Genomic DNA, 18475 nt, shown 5'->3' with positions numbered 1-18475 from the left:
CAAATCCACACCCAGAGCAGGGATCCCCACCCGCAGGGGGCAGCAGGGACCCACACAAGTATGAGGCAGCAGCAACAGATGCAACCACTTCTGGGGGTGGGCTCGGGGCAGCGGTAGCCAGTTGCAGAACAATTAGGTGGGGGGTGGGGGCGGAGAATCCTGCTTGAGATCATACCAGGAGCCAGGGAGAGAACCCAGGAGTCCTGGCTCCCAGCCCCCACTCATCTCTAACCACCAGACCCCACTCCCCTCCCAGAGCCAGGGAGAGAACCCAGGAGTCCTGGCTCCCAGCCCCGCCCCCCTTTGCTCCCCTCTCTCCCCAGCTGCCGCCTCCAGGACTCCATTTCCCAGGCGGCCCCGCGGCGGGCGGCCCCGGCGGGCGCGGGCTGGGGCGGCGCGGTGCATGCTGGGGGCTGTAGTCGGCGGCCCGGGCGCTGAAGATGTCCGAGGTGCGGCCGCCCCCGCTGCGGGCGCTGGGCGATTTCCTGCTGGGCCCCGCGCGCCTGGCGGCCCCGGACCCGCGCGATCCGCAGCGCTGGAGGAACCGGGTCCTCAACAACCTGCTCTACTACCAGAGCAACTACGGGCTGGGGCTGGGGCTGGCGCTGCTGCTGGGGGGGTGAGCGCCGGCCGGGGGGGGGGGGCGTGCATGCTCGGGGGGGGGGGGTCAGTGCAAGGGGTGGGGGCCATGCAATGTTCAGGGGGGGTCAGTATAAGGGGTGGGGGGCTATGCATGCTGGGGGGGGTCAGTGCAAGGGGGGGCTGTGCCTGCTCCCCAGAGGGTCGATACAAGCAGTGGGGGGCCATGGATTCTCCGCGGGGGTCAGTGCAAGGGGGGGCCGTGCATGCTGGGGGGGTCAGTGCAAGCGGTGGGGGGCCATGGATTCTCCCGAGGGGTCAGTGCAAGGGGGGGGCTGTGCATGCTGGGGGGGTCAGTGCAAGCGGTGGGGGGCCATGGATTCTCCCGGGGGGGTCAGTGCAAGGGGGGGCTGTGCATGCTGGGGGGTCAGCGTAAGGGGTGGGGGGGCCATGCATGCTCTATGCAAGGGGGGGGGCGCATGCTCCGGGGTGGGTGTCTATGCAAGGCGTGAGGGTGGGGTCAATGGAAAATGTGGGTGCCCGGATTCCTGGGTTCTCACTCTGCCCTGTCCCCGCAGGTACTTCCGGCCCCTGCACACCCTGCTCTCCGGCTCCGCCGTGACCCTCGTCTTCGTCGCCTTCGTCTGGGCGGCTGAGAACAAGGCCCCGATTCGGCGCTTCCGGCGCAGCTACCCCGGCGCCAGCCTCCTGGCCGTGCTGGGGAGCGCCTACGGCCTGGTGTCCCTCTTGGGGGGCTCGGGGGTCTTCCTGCTGACAGTCACCCTGCCCATCTCCAGTGAGTGTGGGGGGGAGGGATGGGCGGTAGGGTGGGGGGTTGAGGCAGGGTTGATGGGGGTGTGGCGTCTACGGGGTTGGGTTAAGTAGGGCCTTGGGAATGCTGTGGGGCAGGGTGGAACAGAGGAAGAGGGCCAGGTTTGCTGGGGTGGAATTTGGGGGTGGGGACGCATGGGGTAGCAGAGATCAGGGAGGTGGGGTTGATGGGGGGGAGTAGGGGCAGGCAGGGGGCGAACACAATGCATGCGCTGGGGGGAGTCAGATCAGTGGGTCACATGCTGTATACTGGCCGGGGGGAGGGCAAGGGGGTGTGCGCGGCTGCTGCTTCCTTGCTGGCAGATCCATGCATGCAGCCCCCACAATGGAGGCGTTCTCACGGGTGGCCGGCAGGGCCGTTCCCGCAGCCTCCCTGCTGCGGGCGGGTTGCATCTTCGTGGCACGGCCGCTGCAGCATCCGCCCATGGAGGGGCTGCGCTCTGGGGGCCGTGCTGCAAGCGTGGGGCAGTTGCATTTTAGATGCATTCCCGCTGCAGCAGTGTGCACGCCGGGGCAGCGTGGGCCCTCGTACCAGCCGCAGCATCCACGCGTGCTGCAGGCCCCTGCGTTTTAGCCGCAAGAGCCATGCGGGCCGTCACCGCCCTGTTGCATCGGTTGCAGCAGCTGGTTGCATGTTAGATGCACGTCCGCCGATGCAGACCCCCACGCTGCTGCGTCCTTTGGCCAGTGGGCGGGGACATGGCGCATGCATTCTCGCTGCAGCATCCATGCGTGCAGTCCCTGCTGTGGTGCTGCTTTTGCTGTGGGAGGTTGCCTGCATGCGGGGAGCGTTTGCAAACGCTGCGGCATGGCAGATGCATTCGGACAGCCGCATCCACGCATGCGAGCGGCGGCAGGGGGGTAGCGACTTGCCGCCTTGCTGTGTCGCAAGACCTGGGTTGCGGGGGCCTGGGGCAGTTCTTAGCAAGCGCCGGGGACGCTTTCAGCCCCCCACTTTCTCGCTTCCTTCCCCTCCCCCCTCCCCACTTGCAGTGATTCTCATCCACGCCTCCTTTCGCCTCCGGAACCTCAAGAATAAAATCGAGAACAAGATCGAGAGCATTGGGCTGAAGCGGACGCCCATGGGGCTACTGCTGGAGGCGATGGGCCAAGAACAAGAAGCTGGCTCTTAAGGAGCGAGACGGGACCCCCCCCCCCGGCCGTCCTTCCCACCAGCCCCTCACCGTTGCCTCGGGCCTGCGCTTCGCTACTCTCCTACACGCCCGCTCGCGCTACCGCGAAGATGCAGCATCCCCCTGAGTCGAGCCAGGGCCTTGAGGTTGGAGTAGGGGAGGGGATGAGCTATGGCTAACCTGTGGAACTACCTGCCACATGATTTGATACAGAGGACCAGATAATTTAGGCAGGGAGAAAGGGCTATAGTTTACATGTGGAACTACCAACCACATGATTTGACTCAGAGGCCTGGAGAGCTTAACAGGAGGAGGAGGATGAGCTGTGATTAATCTGTGGAACTACCTTCCACATGATTTGGCACAGGGAAGAATGGCCTGTGGTTAACTTGTGGCACTACCCCACCACATGATTTGACCCAGGAGCCCAGTGAGGGGCTGAGAGCTGGGTAATCATTTGAACGACCAGGGGCATGGGGAATTTAGCAGAGGAGAATGGGGGGGGTGGTTAACCTATGGAACTACCTGCCACATGATTTGACCCAGGGACCAACCCCCTAGGTCTGTTTATGTAGGCCCTATCTAAGTACCCTGTTTATACAGCAACAAAAGAAACAAGGGGCTGTAATACTGGGAGGGTTGGGTCAGTGGGAAGGGGTGTATTCAAGGGGGACCCCAAGGGGGCACTGAGGATTCAGTGGGATGCTGCATCTGGCGCTGAGTATTTATCCACAACTCCTCCTATTTATTTGAGGAGCAAAAACCGTCTAATAAAACTTCTGTGCCATTTCTTGCTATAAACGCTTGCATAGCTTTGAGGGGGCGGGAAATGGGGCACAGGGCCTTCCCCCTCTAGGGGGCGCTGGCTCGGATATGGCCCCAGGATGTGGAGTCTGGCTGGCTCAAGGGGGCAGGGAATGGGGCACGGGGCCTTAACTTATGTGGGGGGGGAAATCCCCAATTCCCTGTGAATTCAGGGGAATTTTAAACAAGTTTTCCCACACCTCCCCCCTGGAGAAAAAACATTGGCGAACTCCAAAAACACTTTTTAAAAGACCCTGGAGTCTATTCCCCCATCGTTCACAGGAAATTAAGGTTTCTCGCTCTCTCACACACGCACACACACGCAAAATCCCCCAAAACCTGCAAAAACAAAGCCATTGTCCCCCCCCCCTTTTTTTTTTAATCCCATTGGTTTTCCATTCCCCTGCCCCTCTTGTGGTTTATTGGGGGGATAAAAGCTGTGGATGAACAATGACAATGGAAGAATCCAGGTTTTCTTTTACCCCATAACTGGGGGGCATTTTTTACTTGGTTTATGTAGGGTCTCCCAAAGCCACTAGAAGGAATCCAATGGAATTCAAAGTTCTGCTCTAGGAATTGGGGTCCGTTCTCTGGCCTGTGTGAGACGGGGGGGGTCAGACTAGAGGATCACACTGGTCCCCTTCGGATGTGAGATGGAACTGACCCAAGGAAGTACGTTTTTACGTTAATCTGTGGAACCCCTTCCCCCAGAGGTTTTTAGCAGGGTTCAGTATAGAGCCAGGGGACGAGGGAGAAAGGCTGCTGTTATACACACGAGGTCAGAGTGGGACATCCCTGCCCCAAAATAAAATGAAAACCAGCAAAAAAAAAATTCCCAACAGGGCACTGCCAGAGGCATTGGTGGTAGTAGTGGGATCCCCTGGTAATTTGCTGGGTTTGGGGGGGAGAGGGGCAGGGCCAGGGCCAGGCGCACGCTGTATGCCCTGCTGGGAGGGGGGCATTTAATGCCCCATTTGGAGGCAGCGAGTGGCTCACGCCCTTGCAGCATCAGTCACCCTCAGAACAGTTCACACCTCTGCGAGCGACCAGTTCAGGCTTTCTGCCGACTCAGGCAGCGTCCGTTACACTGAGGGCAGATTTACACTTCAAACGCTGCTGTGGCACAGCTGTAGCACCTCAGTGAAGACCCTCTAAGCCGCAAGCGCTCTCCCATAGTTAATCCACCTTCCCGAGCAGCGGTAGCTATGGCGACAGGAGACGTTCTCCCGCCAACCTAGCACAGTCTACATGGGAGGTTAGGTCGGGGTAATTATGTTGCTTGGGGGTGTGTGAATTTTTCACACCCCTGATCAACACACAGTTATACCAATTTAGGGCTGTAGTGTAGACCTGGCCTAAGGACAGTTCATACCTCTGCAAGCTTTTGGCTCAGACTCTCTGCAGACCCAGGCAGGGATCGGTTCACACCTCTGTGAGCAATCAGCTCGGGCTCTCCGCAGACCCAGGCAGGGATCGGTTCCCCCCAGGGCAGTTCACACCTCTGCGAGCAATCAGCTCGGGCTGTCCGCAGACCCAGGCAGGCATCACATTTTGGGACATTTCTCCCAAACCGTAAGGGTCAGAAATGCCCTTTCCCGCCCCACCCCCGATAGCCCAGGCTCCGCTCCCACCGGCGCGCCCCCCTGCCCGCCCCCAGCCAAGCCACCACGCCACAGCCTCGCCTTTACGCTCTGTATTATACAAACCCCGTTCTGCACAGTGACCAGTTTGACATTTGCCAAAGAAATTCCCGTTACAATCCACGCGCTGGGAACGGGACAAAGTCAAGGCCCAGAGCAGGTCGCATGCTGGTGCCCGTCGCTACTACCACGTGGCTCGGGGAGGCGGGTGTGCACGCAGGGGGGATGGGACCTGGGGAGTAGAGTCCCCGTCCCACCACCCCAGTTCCCCCGAAATAAAATCCAGTAGGAAAAAAGAAAAGAAAAAAGTGACTTTCTTGTTTCGTGTGCAACTTTGAAAGGAAAATCCACCGGACGCCGGCCAGGGCTGGAATGTCGAGAGTTTGAGTTCGTTTCCTAAATGAGCCGGACGGGGGGGGGGGGTATGAGGGGCTCACTGGATGGGGGGGCAGGGAGCATCTCTCTAGGTTTGGGGAGGGGGATGTGGTGCTGGGGGGAGGAATGGCCAGGTGCGGGGGAGGGAATATGGGGGGGTGTCAGGGAACTGATAGGGCAGGGCAGGGGGGTGTCTGTCCAGACTTTTAGAAGGGGGAGGATTTTTTGGGGGGGAGGAGGCGGTTAGTGCCGGTGGTAATGGGGGTTCAGTAGGTGGCTGATTCCCCAGCCAGGACCTGCCCCCCCATATCTGAATGTGGGCGGGGGCAGATTGAGGTCGCTGCGGGTGTGTCTCAGCCCATGGGGGGCGGAATCCGTGCCCCACACCACCCTAGTGGGGGGGGGGAAACGTGCGCATCTCCCCCCCATCCAATCCACCTGATGCCACACACACCCCCGTCCAGCAGGGGAGTGTCCCCCCACCCTGTGAGATTAACCCCTGGCTGTCCCTGCCCACCCCGGGAGGTCAGACCAGCGTCCCTGGGGGGTGTCTCTCCACATCCAGGGGGGGCCCCAGGCCGGGGGAGGGGGCGCTGGGCCCGTCCGGGTAGAGGAGGTCTGCGAAGGGTCTGCCGGACAGAGGCAGAGAGAGCGACAGACAGACAGACGGGGGGAGAGGGAGAGAGACAGATGTGGGGGGAGAGACCGGGGGGGGGGGGAAGAGAGAGAGAGAGAGATTAGCCAGAGGAAGGGATGGGGAGGATTAAGTCATAGCAGAGAGAGTCACCCTTCCCCAGACGCCTGGGTCCCTTGCTCCCTCCCCTGGATGCCTGGGTCCCTTGCTGCCTCCCCCACCAACACCTAGGTCCCCCCCCGCAATCCGGCAGCAGAGCAGGATGCCTGGGTCCCTTCACCTTAAATCCCCCCGCACACACACACATACTCACTCCCGGACGCCTGGGTCCTTCCCCCCCCCCAACGCTGCCCATGGAGGTGGGGCGGGGAGCAGCTGACGAAAGGCCGATGCCCTAGCAAGAGACGCGAGAGCCTCCCCCGCCCCCCAAACACCCCCCTCTAGTAGGTGTACCCCTGCTGTGGGGGAGCAATGGGGGGCTGATTGGTCCCCTAGGCCCCCCAACCTTAAATCAGGGCTGCCAGCCCCCCCGGCGCCCATACCTGCCCTGCAGCGGCTGGCCAGCGTAGCTCAGCGAATGGGGCAGGTAGCCCCCCGTCTCCGGCCGGGGGTGGGGTTCGGGCCAGCCGCGGGGGGGGCCCCCTCTTCTGTCCCGGGGTGGGGGCGGCCCCGCTCCCCCAGCGTTACGCAGGTACCAGTTCCGGAGCCCCTCTAGGGCCAAGGCTTTGTGGACGGCCCGGGGCGGGCGCTGAGGGGCCGGGGGCGGCTGGCTCTGGGGAGGGGGCCCGCAGGACTTGGCGCGTCCCGCCCGGCGTGGCAGGGGGCTCTCGGGGTACCCCCAGCCGGGAGGCGGGGGGGCGTCGCGGCGCGAGAGGTGGTCCCCGGCCGGCCAGCACTGGCGCTCCAGGTAATAGTCCAGCAGGATCTCAGCGTAGGGGGGCCGGGGGGGGGGCGCGGAAGGGGGGGTCTTCAGGGGGAGCCCCCCGCTCGATCAGGGCCTCCGAGCTGTTGCTGCGGCGGGTGCGGGCGGCGAAGGCCGGGGGGGCCCGGTCGGCGCTGGGGTCCCGGCTCGGGGGGCCGAGCTGGGAGTCCTGGCTCCCCGACCACTGGCGGGCGGCTGGGGGGGCGTCCGGCCTGGGGGGGGGAGGCAGAAAGAAAAGGGAGGTTAGTGAAGGGTGGAGTACCGCAGGCACCGCAAATTCAGTACCCCCAACGTGACCCCCAGAGCCCCCCCAATTCACCCCCCCAGTCCCCAAACCCAACATCACGGCCCCACCTGGACAGGCCCTGCCCAACTCCCGCTAAGCAAGACAGGACCCCGCGCTCTGCCCTCGGATGGGAGACTGAGGGGTGAAGCGGAGACGCAATGGGGGGCGCCAGGCTGCGGGGGTCAGGTGGGGGGCTGGGCAGGGGGCGCTCTCCCCGGGCAGGCAGGGCCGGGCACTGTGGGGCGGGGGGTCTCTAGGGGGCGCTCTCCCCGGGCAGGGCCGGGCACCAGGGGGTGGGGGATCTCTAGGGGGCGCTCTCCCGAGGCAGGGCCCGGTGCCGTGGGGCGGGGGGTCTCTAGGGGGCGCTCTCCCCGGGCAGGGCCCGGTGCCGGGGGGTTTCTAGGGGGTGCTGTCCCCGGTCAGGCAGGGCCAGGCACCGTGGGGCGGGGGGTCTCTAGGGGGCGCTCTCCCCGGGCAGGGCTGGGTGCCGTGGGGCACCGGGGGGGTCTCTAGGGGGCGCTCTCCCCAGGCAGGGCCGGGCGGTCTCTAGGGGGTGCTCTCCCCGGGCAGGGCCAGGCGCCGGGGGGTCTCTAGGGGGCGCTCTCCCCGGGCAGGCAGGGCTGGGCGCCGGGGGGTTTCTAGGGGGGGTCTCTGCTCCGGTACCTGAAGTTCTGATTCCCGCTGCAGATGTTCCGGGTCAGAACCGGGGTGGCCGGGACGCTCCGGCCCTCGAAGCTGGACATGCTTCGGGGCAGGGTCCGGTTCGGGCTGAGGGGAGCAAACAAAACCTGAGACCAGCTGGGCCCGGCCGGATGGGGGGCGGGGGGAGCCCCACTGGCCTGGGGGGGGAAGGGGGGAAAGAGGGGGCAGGGGACACCAGGGGCGTGAGGAGCAGGTGGGGGGGGGACGCCGGCCTGTACCCACCTGGTAGGGCTGGCTAGCGAGCTGCGGCGGCTGGCAGCCCCCCCGCCCAGCTCCGTGGGGGGCCCTCGCCAGCCGGGCCGGCGGTCGGGGCTGCCGGACACGGCGCGGAGGTGATCCCGGGTGCGGGGGGACGAGGGGCCCCCCTTGGGTGGGTGGAAACAGTGGGGGTCGTCTGGGGAGAGAATGCAAGGGATGGAACCCAGGAGTCCAGCGCCCCCCACCCCCCGCCTGCACCCCACCGGTCCTGCCCCCCCCCGCTCTAACCACTAGCCCCCACTCCCCTCCCAGAGCCGGGAAGAAAACCCAGGCGTCCTGGCTCCCAGCCCCCCCCCCCCCACTCTAACCCACCAGAGCCCCCTCCCCCTCCCAGAGCCGGGGAGAGAACCCAGGAGTCCTGACTCCCAGCCCCACTGCTCTAACCACCAGCCCCCACTCGCCTCCCAGAGCCGGGGAGAGAACCCAGGAGTCCTGACTCCCAGCCCCACTGCTCTAACCACCAGCCCCTACTCCCCTCCCAGAGCTGGGGAGAGAACCTAGGTGTCCTGGCTCCCAGCCCCCCCCCTGCTCTAACCACCAGCCCCCACTCCCCTCCCAGAGCCAGGGAGAGAACCCAGGTGTCCTGACACACTCACCGTTCTCGTGACTGGCCGCTTCGGAGAGGGAGCTGTTCTCGGAGGTGAACACCTCATCTTGAGAGGGTGGGGAATGGAAACAGGGAGCTGGGTCAGTCCCCTATAAACCTCCCCCCCCCGGTACCAGCCCCCCCAAGTCTCCGACCCCGCCCCACTCCGGTAGCAGACATGTGGGGGGGCTGGAATGTTCCCCTCCACTTCTGAAAATCTGGATTCTGAGGGCTCACAAATGCAACAGGGGCAGTGGGGGGGGGGGAGGCCAGGGGGTTCAGGGGTGACTGAGGGGTTTGGGGGAGAAGGGGGTGATGGGGAGAATGGGGTGTCCCAGAGGCTAGGGGGGCATCTGGGGAAGAAAGGGGACTGTGGGGGCATTGGGGGGCTACGGGGGTGTCAGGGAGAGAAGGGAGCCTGTGGGGGCATTCGGGGTGCTATGGGAGTGTCTGGGGGGCTACAGGGGTGTCAGGGAGAGAAGGGAGCCTGTGGGGGCATTCGGGGGGCTATGGGGGTGTCTGGGGGGCTACAGGGGTGTCAGGGAGAGAAGGGGGCCTGTGGAGGCATTCGGGGGGCTATGGGGGTGTCAGGGAGAGAAGGGGACTGTGGGGACATTCGGGGGGCTCTGATTCTCAGGGTGAACCCCATGGGGTCAGGTGGAGGGTGATGAAGGTTTGGGGGACCTGGGGGGTTCGGGGAAGGTGGGGAGGTCTGGAGCGAGGGGCCCGGAGATTTGGGGGGGTTGGGGTGCTGGGATCGGGCCGGGACGCGGGGGGGGGCTCTCACCGTGCACTCCCCGGGGCGCCCCCAGCCGGGCCCGCGTCTCCCCCAGCTGCCCCTCCAGCTCCCGTAGGCGCTGGGCCGCCTCGGCCTGGACCTGCCGGCGCCTGCGCCGCTGCTGCTCCGTCAGCTCCGGGGCCAGGGCCAGGCGCCGAGCGGCCTCCACCACCTGCCGCTGCACGGCCAGCTCCCGGCACAGCTCCCACGCCAGCACCTGGGGGGACGGGGGGGTGAGAACTGTGCCCCCCCCAGACTCCCACCGCCCCCCCCAATTCCCCTAGCTCCCGGCACAGCTCCCACGCCAGCACCTGGGGGGACGGGGGGGTGAGAACTGTGTGCCCCCCCAGGCTCCCACCGCCCCCCCCCCAATTCCCCTAGCTCCCGGCACAGCTCCCACGCCAGCACCTGGGGGGACGGGGGGGTGAGAACTGTGCCCCCCCCAGGCTCCCACCGCCCCCCCCCAATTCCCCTAGCTCCCGGCACAACTCCCACGCCAGCACCTGGGGGGATGGGGGGTTAGAAACCGTGCGGCCTCCCCAGATCCACCCACAGCCCCACTCCCAACTCCTCCATGGCCCCCCCTTCCCCACAGTCCCTCACCCTCTTTCCTGTCCCCCCAGTCCTCTCCTCACCTCGGCTCCAGGTCCCCGGTGGGCGGGCGCCGCTCTTCTCCGAATGAGGTGGGGTCTCTCCCCCGGTTCCAGCGGGTACTCGGGGGGCAGCTTCCCCGTCAGCTCCTGGGGGCGGGCAGGGGCACAAGCATTAGAACAGCCTACTGTCGCTATGCAGCTAATGGCGGAAGATAACAACCTACTGCTGCTGGAGGGGAGGGGATGGAAAAGGATAATAGCCTACTACAGGTATGCGGCTAACAGAGCTGCACCATTAGATTGCAGGGGGGCACTACAGGTTGTGGGTTCGAATCGCACTGAGGATGACAACCTACTGCCGCTGATGGGGGAATGGAGAACAACCTACTAGAGCTACACAGCGAATGGAGCCACGCCATTAGATTGAGGGGCAGCATAGGGAGCCGCTCCAGGTTGTGGCTGGAGACCAAGGATAACAACCTACTACCGCTGATGGGACGGAGCAGGATAAGAGCCTACTATGCCTGCGCAGCTCGCAGCATGACTCCCTCCAATCTAGAGGGGACAGTCCGGGTTCAAATCCCCCTTGGCGCTGAAGGAGAGAACAGGGGAGAGACGGAGAAGGATAATAGCCTACTATAGCTATGCCGCTACCAAGGCACTGCATTAGCTCCCAGGCTGGGGATGGGGGGGTGGGGGGTACCGGATACTCACAGCCTCCTGCAGGCACAGCCGGCGCAGCTCGGCGACCCGCAGCCCCAGCGTCTCCCGCAGGCCCCGCTGCCGGTCCAGCAGCTCCTGCAGCCGCAGCCGGGCACTGGGTTCCCGCCCCAGGACATCTGCGCGGGGGGGGAGGGAGAGAGGAGACGGGGGTCAGAGCTGAGGGGGAGGGATTATTGGGGGTGGGGGAGATGGGAAACAGGGATGGGGAGGGGTCGGAGTTGGTGTGTGTGTGGGGGAGACAGGAGGATGTGGGTGTCACAGCCGGGAAGGGGCTATTGGGCGGGGGGGGGGGGGGGGGGACATGGGGAGATCTGTGGGGGTGGAGTCAGACAAGGGGTGGAGTCAGGGCGGGGGTGCGCTTGGGGGTGGAGTCAGACAAGGGCCAAGGTAAGGGCTGGCGGGGGGGGGGGGGGGCGCAGACCACGGGCAGGGCAGGAGGGGTCATTGGGGGCGGGGCCAGGGTTCTTGGGGGCGGGGCCATTACCTGCTGAGCTGTAGCTGGAGGAGATGAGCTGCCCTTTGACCTCCATGCTGGGGCCGTGGGGGCGGCGCGGGGTCAGGCCGGGCTAAGAGCCATGAGCCCCCGACCCCAATGTCTGTGGGGGAAGAGAGAGAGACGGGGTGAGGGGGACCCAGGTCACCCCCCATACAGCACCCCACTGGCCCCATCCAACCCCTCCCCCGAGCCAGCCAGTTCCTGCCCTGGGGCCAGGGCCCCCTCGAGGGGACAGGCCCCATTCCTGCCTCCCCCAACTAGTCCCTGCCCTGAGATGGTCACGGGGGAGGGAAATCTCAGGGCTCTGACCTGCAAGGAAAGGAGAGAAATTCCACCGACAAACATCCAGGAGGTCTCTGGCCAAGTCGAGGGAAGGAACCCAAGAGTCCTGACTCCCAACCCACCATCCCCCACTCCCCTCCCAGAGCCGGGGAGAGAACCCAGGAGTCCTGGCTCCCAGCCCCCCCTGCTCTAACCCACCAGCCCCCAATCCCCACCCAAAGGGAACATGCCATATAATCTCTGCCCCGCCCCCATCACACAGGACTCGCCAATGGCAGAAGCTGCGGGGGTGTCCCCCCTCCCCCACGAAGGGTCCAGGGGGAACCAGGTGCCTGGGAGGGTTCCTGTTGGGTGCCCCAAAGGGCTGGGGGCAAGATTGACAACAGCCCTAGGCCCCGCCCCCAGCTCTCCCAGCCCCCCGGGGGTGGGCCAGGGACCCAGGCGTCCGGATCCAAACCCCTAAACTCCATCACAGCGACCTTGGCCCCGGAGGGGCGTCGGGAGGAGAAATGGGGTCCGCGCCTCCCAGAGCTGCCGGCCAGGCTCCAGCCCGGGGGCGGGGGGGACTCAGAAGGGGACCCCAGTGTCTGGGAGGGGGAGGGGTCCTGGGCAGGTTGTTCAGGATCCTCAATTGACAGCAGCGAAATCCTCCTGTTCCAGGAATGTTTCTTGTTCACAGCCCCCAGGCCGGGCTGGGGGGGCTGCGGGTCGGGAGTGAGGGGGGTGCCACCGGAAGCCCTTGCAACACCCCACAGCGGCAGGTCACAGCGTCTGGCCCCTGGGGCTCGTCTTGATTCCCAGCTCGGCCCCGGGCAGGACCCGACAGGTCCCCTCCTGGGATCCTCACAGCAGCAATTTCCTGTGAACACCGTCAGTGCTGTCTCGGGGAGCTTCCGGCCCCACCCCCCTCCCAGAAAACCCAGGAGTCCGGGCTCCCAGCCCCCTGCTCTAACCACCAGCCCCCACTCCCCTCCCAGAGCCAGGGAGAGAACCCAGGAGTCCTGGCTCCCAGCCCCCCCCTGCTCTAACCACTAGGATCCACTCCCCTCCCAGAGCTGGGGAGAGAACCCAGGAGTCCTGGCTCCCAGCCCCCCCTGCTCTAACCACCAGCCCCCACTCCCCTCCCAGAGCCAGGGAGAGAACCCAGGAGTCCTGGCTCCCAGCCCCCCCCTGCTCTAACCACTAGGATCCACTCCCCTCCCAGAGCCGGGGAGAGAACCCAGGAGTCCTGGCTCCCAGCCCCCCCTGCTCTAACCACCAGCCCCAGCTCCCCTCCCAGAGCCGGGAGAGAACCCAGGCGTCCGGGCTCTCAGCTGAGAGGGCACTGTGTTCGATAGTTTTGGGGAGAAAGGGGGGGAGGGGGAGTTCGGTGCTGGGCAGCGGAGATCAGCAGCCGGCCTCGACCCCGCCCCCATTGCAATCCGGAGTGACTCCGGAGTGACCCCGGGGGAACTGAGATCAGGCCCGCCCGCTAACACCCTAACTTTGTTCCAGGAGCCGAAAACACGCGAGTTCGCGGCTCTGACCCCCGGGGGGGTTCTCGTGGGGTGGGGCTGGGGTGGGGCTTTTCCCTTTGCCCCCCTTCTCAGGGTCTTTGGGGGGCTGATTCCCCCCGAGCACAGCGGCTGGGGGCAGGACTCACCTGGGGGCGGGGGGGCGCGGCGAGACCGACCCGCTGGAGCCTGGGAGCGAAGTGCCGCGATCCGGGGCCACGGCGGGGAGCGGGAGCGGGGGCGGGGCCGCGCCTTTAACCCCTGGCGCGCCGGGGCCGGGCCGGGCCGGGCTCACCCGCCGCCAGGTCCCGCCCCGGACACGCACAGCCTGGTACACACACAGCCGGGGACACACAGACACAGGGACACACCGCCCCAGAAACCCACAGACACAGGTACACACCGCTCCGGACACACACAGCCAGGGACACACCGCCCTGGACACATACAGCCAGGGACACACAGACACAGGTACACAACGCCCTGGACACACACAACCAGGTACACACCACCCGGGACACCCACAGCCTGGGACACGCAGGCAGGTACAGGCCGCCCGGGACACACACCACCCGGGACACACCACCCAGAGACACACAGACACAGGTACACACCCGGGACACACAGCCAGGTACAGGCCGCCCAGGACACACACAGCCAGGTACACACTGCCTCGGACACGCAGTCAGGGACACACAGCCAGGTACACACCACCCGGTATACACACACACAGGGACATACCATCCGGGACAGGCACAACAAGTGACACGTCACCTGCCCAGGACACACAGCCAGGTACACCCCGCCAGGTACCATCTGGGACACGCACAACCAGGGACACGCCTGCCGCTCCCTGACACGCACACCCAGGGACACACCACCCGGGACACACACAGCCAGGGACACACAGCCAGGTACTGCGCCCAGGACAGGCACAACCAGGGACACACACAGCCAGTGACGCGCTCTGGGACATAGCACCTGGGACACACACCCAGGGATCTCCACACCATCCATGACACACACAAGTACACACCATCAGTGAGACACACCTAGATCTCCACATGCAGAGTGAGACACAACACACACATTTATCTCTCCCTCTCTCACACAGATACACCCTCATGTACACACAACACAGACACATACAAGGTAACAGATGTACACACCAGGCAAATACACAGAGTAACACACACTGCAACAACACATACCCAAGCCAACACACACACAGACTAACACCCACACCAGGCAACACACACCAACACAATACACACTAAACCACACAATAACACCTACGCAAGGATACACACGCTACCACACCAACACACTGTCACAACACAACACAGGCTACCACCTACACCAGGTAACACACACCAGGTAACACTATAACACACTAACACATCAACACACGCTAACACAACAATACAACACAAAACACACAGACAGTAACACCACACAAGGTAATGCACATTCTAACACACTACACTCCCACAAAACAATACAGCACAACACACACACCCAATAACACCTACACAAGGGAAAACACTCTAACACACTGATGCAGCAGACAAACACACACTAACACCTACACAAGGTAACACACACGCTAACACTCACACACAACATGCACACCCAATAACACGCACACAAGGAAACACACACGCTAACACTCACACACAACATGCACACACAATGACACGCACACTCTGAGACAACGACACAGTGACACACCAACACAATACACACACAAGCAGGGTAGCACACACTACAATCTCCGGAGAACCCAGGCATCCGGCAGGAACCGCAGGCGCTGCCGGGGTTAAGCAGCCCTGGACCAAGGGGCTCCCCCCTGATGTATTTGGGGACCCCCCGGCCTGGTGGCTGGGGGGGGCAGGGCCTGTTTGCGCTGCCCCCCCTGCCATGGCGCAGGGCTGGGGGGGGACATTCCACACATTCCTGGCTGCGGCCTGGGCAGGTACAGAGCAAGGGGGGAGGAGGCTGCCCCACGGCACCCCCTGGGGGCGCCCCACAGCACAGCCCCACCCCACAGCGCAGCCCCACTGAACCTGCCCCACAGCGCCCCCTGAGGCTCCGCACAGCCCCACTGAATTCACCCCACAGGCACACCCCCCCCCCCCGTGCCCGGCCCTGACTGCCAGGAGAGAGCGCCCCCTGCTGGTATCCCCCTATTGTGTTCCTACCTGGTCCCCTACCCAGGGGCTGAACCAAGCGACCCCCACATACCAGAGGGCCAGCCCCACCCCCCGCCCCCACCAGCAAAGATGTGCTGATCGCGTTTGCTGCCAGAAAAGCCGGAAAGGATCTGTGTGAAATTCGCCCCTGGACTCACCAGGGTTTCCTGTTCAAGGAAACTGGTTGGGACGCTGGCCCCCAGAAAACGGAACCCCCCCCCCGCAGCGGTGTGTTTCCCTTTCAGCAGCTGTTCCCCAGTCGCCCCACCGCAGAGGTGGCTGCATCTCAGCGCCGGGCGAGCCGTCCCTGTGCGGCGTTATGTGCAGCTGTTCCCCAGCTCTCCCCGAGAGGTGGCTGCATCTCAGGGCTGGGTGAGCCGTCCCTGTGTGGTGTTGTGTGTGGCCTTTCCCCAGCTGCCCCATCCCAGAGGTGGCTGCATCTCAGAGGTGGATAAACTGTCCCCCTGGCGGTTCCCCAGTTGCCCCGCCCCAGAGTTAGTTGCAACACACTCCGCCGGCTAATGACACGGTGTACTTTCTCTCCTCTCTCAGAGGCACAAGGACACCGGTGGCACCAGTCGGACGGGCCTCCTACATTCCAGAGTCCCGGCATAACCAGCCCAGGAATGATTCATCTATCGGAAGGCAGCCAGGACTCCTGGGTTCTCTCCCGGCTCTGGGAGGGGAGTGGGGTCTAGTGGTTAGAGCAGGGGGGGCTGGGAGCCAGGACTCCTGGGTTCTCTCCCGGCTCTGGGAGGGGAGTGGGATCTAGTGGTTAGAGCAGGGGGGGCTGGGAGCCAGGACTCCTGGGTTCCTTCCCGGCTCAGGGCAGGGAGGGGCGTCTCTGTCCATTTTCCTGACTCTCATTAAAATTGGGATTAACGAGTCGGTGGTTGCCGGCGCAATCAGCTGACTCCAAAGCTGCTTAGGGGGCCAGAGACAATCCCTGAGTCAGGGCCTGGGTCCCTCCAGCCCCCCTCTGGCCTGTGCACATTGATGGGGGGGGGCGGCTCTTTGGCGCTGCAAAGGTTAAAATGCCCCCTGCCCACAGAGCCCCCGGCCAGCCCCACTGAGGGAGGACAGGTGCTGGGCCACGGAGATTCAGCATCAACCTCTCCCTGCGCCACGAAGTAGGTCACTGCCATGCAGCCAGGCCAAAGCACGGCTAACCCCCACCCCCAGGAACCCAGGAGTCCTGGCTCCCAACCCCCCTGCTCTAACCACTAGACCCCACTCCCCTCCCAGAGCCAGGGAGAGAACTCAGGAGTCCTGGCTCCCAGCCCCCCTGCTCTAACCACCAGCCCCCACTCCCCTCCCAGAGCCGGGGAAAGAACCCAGGAGTCCTGGCTCCCAGCCCCCCTGCTCTAACCACCAGCCCCCACTCCCCTCCCAGAGCCGGGGAAAGAACCCAGGAGTCCTGGCTCCCAGCCCCCCTGCTCTAACCACCAGCCCCCACTCCCCTCCCAGAGCCGGGGAAAGAACCCAGGAGTCCTGGCTCCCAGCCCCCCTGCTCTAACCACCAGCCCCCACTCCCCTCCCAGAGCCGGGGAGAGAACCCAGGAGTCCTGGCTCCCAGCCCCTCCTGCTCTAACCACTAGACCCCACTCCCCTCCCAGAGCCGGGGAGAGAACCCAGGAGTCCTGGCTCCTAGCCCCCTTGGTCTAACCACTAGACCCCACTCCCCTCCCAGAGCTGGGGAGAGAACCCAGGAGTCCTGGTTCCCAGCCCCCCCTGCTCTAACCACTAGACCCCACTCCCCTCCCAGAGCCGGGGAGAGAACCCAGGAGTCCTGGCTCCTAGCCCCCTTGGTCTAACCACTAGACCCCACTCCCCTCCCAGAGCTGGGGAGAGAACCCAGGAGTCCTGGCCCCCAGCCCCGCTGCTCTAACCACTAGACCCCACTCCCCTCCCAGAGCCGGGGAGAGAACCCAGGAGTCCTGGCTCCCAGCCCCTCCCGCCCCCTGCTTTAGCCCACTAGAAACTCAGCATCAACTCCCCCCTGCCCCTATTTGCAGTCCAGGTTACCCTCAGATCAGCCACCCCAGCTGCCCCTCTCACCGGACCAGAGCCATCCCAGGGGGGCGCTGAGATGCAGCCACCTCTGGGGCGGAGCGGCCCACACGGGGTCAGGAACACATTCCAGCTAAGCCCTGCCAGTCCCCCCAGCTCCCACAGCACAGCACCCACCTGCCCTCCGGCCTGGTCCCCACCCCGCGGTGCCCCCCAGCGCCCGGCCCTGACTGCCAGGGGAGAGTTTATCCCACTCCACACACACACCCCTGAGCCAGCCAGTCCCTGTCCTGGGGCCGGATGGGAGCCGGTGCCCTCCAGAGGGGACAGGCCCCAGCCCTATTCCCCGCCCCCCTGAGCCAGCCAGTCCCCCTACAACCTATTTTCCAGGGGGGTCCCTCTTACCTTTCCTCTCTGGAATGCGCTGTTCTGCTTCCTAGATCGGTGGGTGCACAACCGCTGTGTGTGTGTGTGTGTGAGGCCCCAGTCCAGGGGTGCAAGGGGTGCAAGGGGTGGACCCCAAGCTTCCCCCCCCCAGCCTCCCCTCCCCGGTTTAATCCATCCAGCCGGTTCCCGGATCCATCCCAGCTCTTTTTCTGCTGAAACTGCCCAGGCTACACCTCCCCTGCGCCTGTTTCACACCCTCCCTGCTGCCAACAGGCGGAGGAGGGAGGGAGGGTGTGGGTGTGTGGGGGGGGTTGTACAGTCGGACAGTTGCTGGCTGGTTATTGGGCATTGGCAAATCGGCTCCCGATGCACCACAAACAGAGACACATTGCCACAGGCCGGGTGTAGCCCCCCGCGCACAGGCAGGCCGGGTGTAGCTCACACACACACAGCGTGTGTTGTCATTCCAATTCGCCTGCTCCAGGGGTTAACCCTTGGGGCGCTGGAGGGAATGGAGGGGGCGGGGCCCGGTGTGACGCAGAGATTGGCTGTAAACGGTGGGGGGGGGGTTGTAGGGGGTACACACACCACAACACAGAGCTAGCCAGACACACACACCAGGACAACTGATACACAGAGGCACAGTCACCTCCTCACCCTGACAATTGGCAGACACAGAGGTGCACAATCCCCCCCCCAACTGATACACAGGTAGACAATTGCACACACAGATGCACAGTCACACACACAGACACACTGTGATAGACAACT

At 64.5% G+C, this 18475-nt stretch overlaps 2 protein-coding genes across 2 annotated transcripts; one reads left to right on the top strand and one right to left on the bottom strand.

Moving 5' to 3' along the window:
* Window positions 1–440: 440 nt before the first annotated feature.
* PRAF2 (PRA1 domain family member 2) lies at window positions 441–2672 on the top strand. Its single transcript, XM_065423089.1, has 3 exons — window positions 441–619; window positions 1158–1375; window positions 2404–2672. The coding sequence occupies exons 1-3, from the start codon at window positions 441–443 to the stop codon at window positions 2541–2543; spliced, it is 537 nt and encodes a 178-aa protein (XP_065279161.1). The 3' UTR covers window positions 2544–2672.
* A 3216-nt stretch (window positions 2673–5888) lies between these two features.
* On the bottom strand, window positions 5889–11374 carry CCDC120 (coiled-coil domain containing 120). The gene is made up of 10 exons (XM_065423062.1): window positions 11329–11374; window positions 10836–10960; window positions 10164–10268; window positions 9538–9745; window positions 8761–8817; window positions 8129–8300; window positions 7868–7972; window positions 6977–7130; window positions 6539–6921; window positions 5889–5991 (listed from the first exon to the last, which is right to left on the bottom strand). Exons 1-10 carry the CDS (start codon window positions 11372–11374, stop codon window positions 5889–5891), a joined length of 1458 nt encoding a protein of 485 aa, XP_065279134.1.
* Window positions 11375–18475: the final 7101 nt, after the last annotated feature.

This window comes from Emys orbicularis, assembly GCF_028017835.1.
Source record: "Emys orbicularis isolate rEmyOrb1 chromosome 21 unlocalized genomic scaffold, rEmyOrb1.hap1 SUPER_21_unloc_2, whole genome shotgun sequence".
Taxonomy (NCBI): Eukaryota; Metazoa; Chordata; order Testudines; family Emydidae; genus Emys; species Emys orbicularis.
This window is presented reverse-complemented; position numbering and strand designations above follow the sequence as displayed.

Bases quoted from the DNA above. Each gene is read 5' to 3' on its own strand.
- PRAF2 (XM_065423089.1), top strand. From the start codon at position 441: ATGTCCGAGGTGCGGCCGCCCCCGCTGCGGGCGCTGGGCGATTTCCTG. The intron at 620-1,157 runs GTGAGCGCCGGC...CTGTCCCCGCAG, and splicing joins CTGGCGCTGCTGCTGGGGGG to GTACTTCCGGCCCCTGCACA. The intron at 1,376-2,403 runs GTGAGTGTGGGG...CCCCACTTGCAG, and splicing joins AGTCACCCTGCCCATCTCCA to TGATTCTCATCCACGCCTCC.
- CCDC120 (XM_065423062.1), bottom strand. From the start codon at position 11,374: ATGGAGGTCAAAGGGCAGCTCATCTCCTCCAGCTACAGCTCAGCAG. The intron at 8,301-8,760 runs GTGAGTGTGTCA...TTCTCTCCCCAG, and splicing joins AGCGGCCAGTCACGAGAACG to ACGACCCCCACTGTTTCCAC. The intron at 7,973-8,128 runs GTGGGTACAGGC...TGCTCCCCTCAG, and splicing joins TCGCTAGCCAGCCCTACCAG to CCCGAACCGGACCCTGCCCC.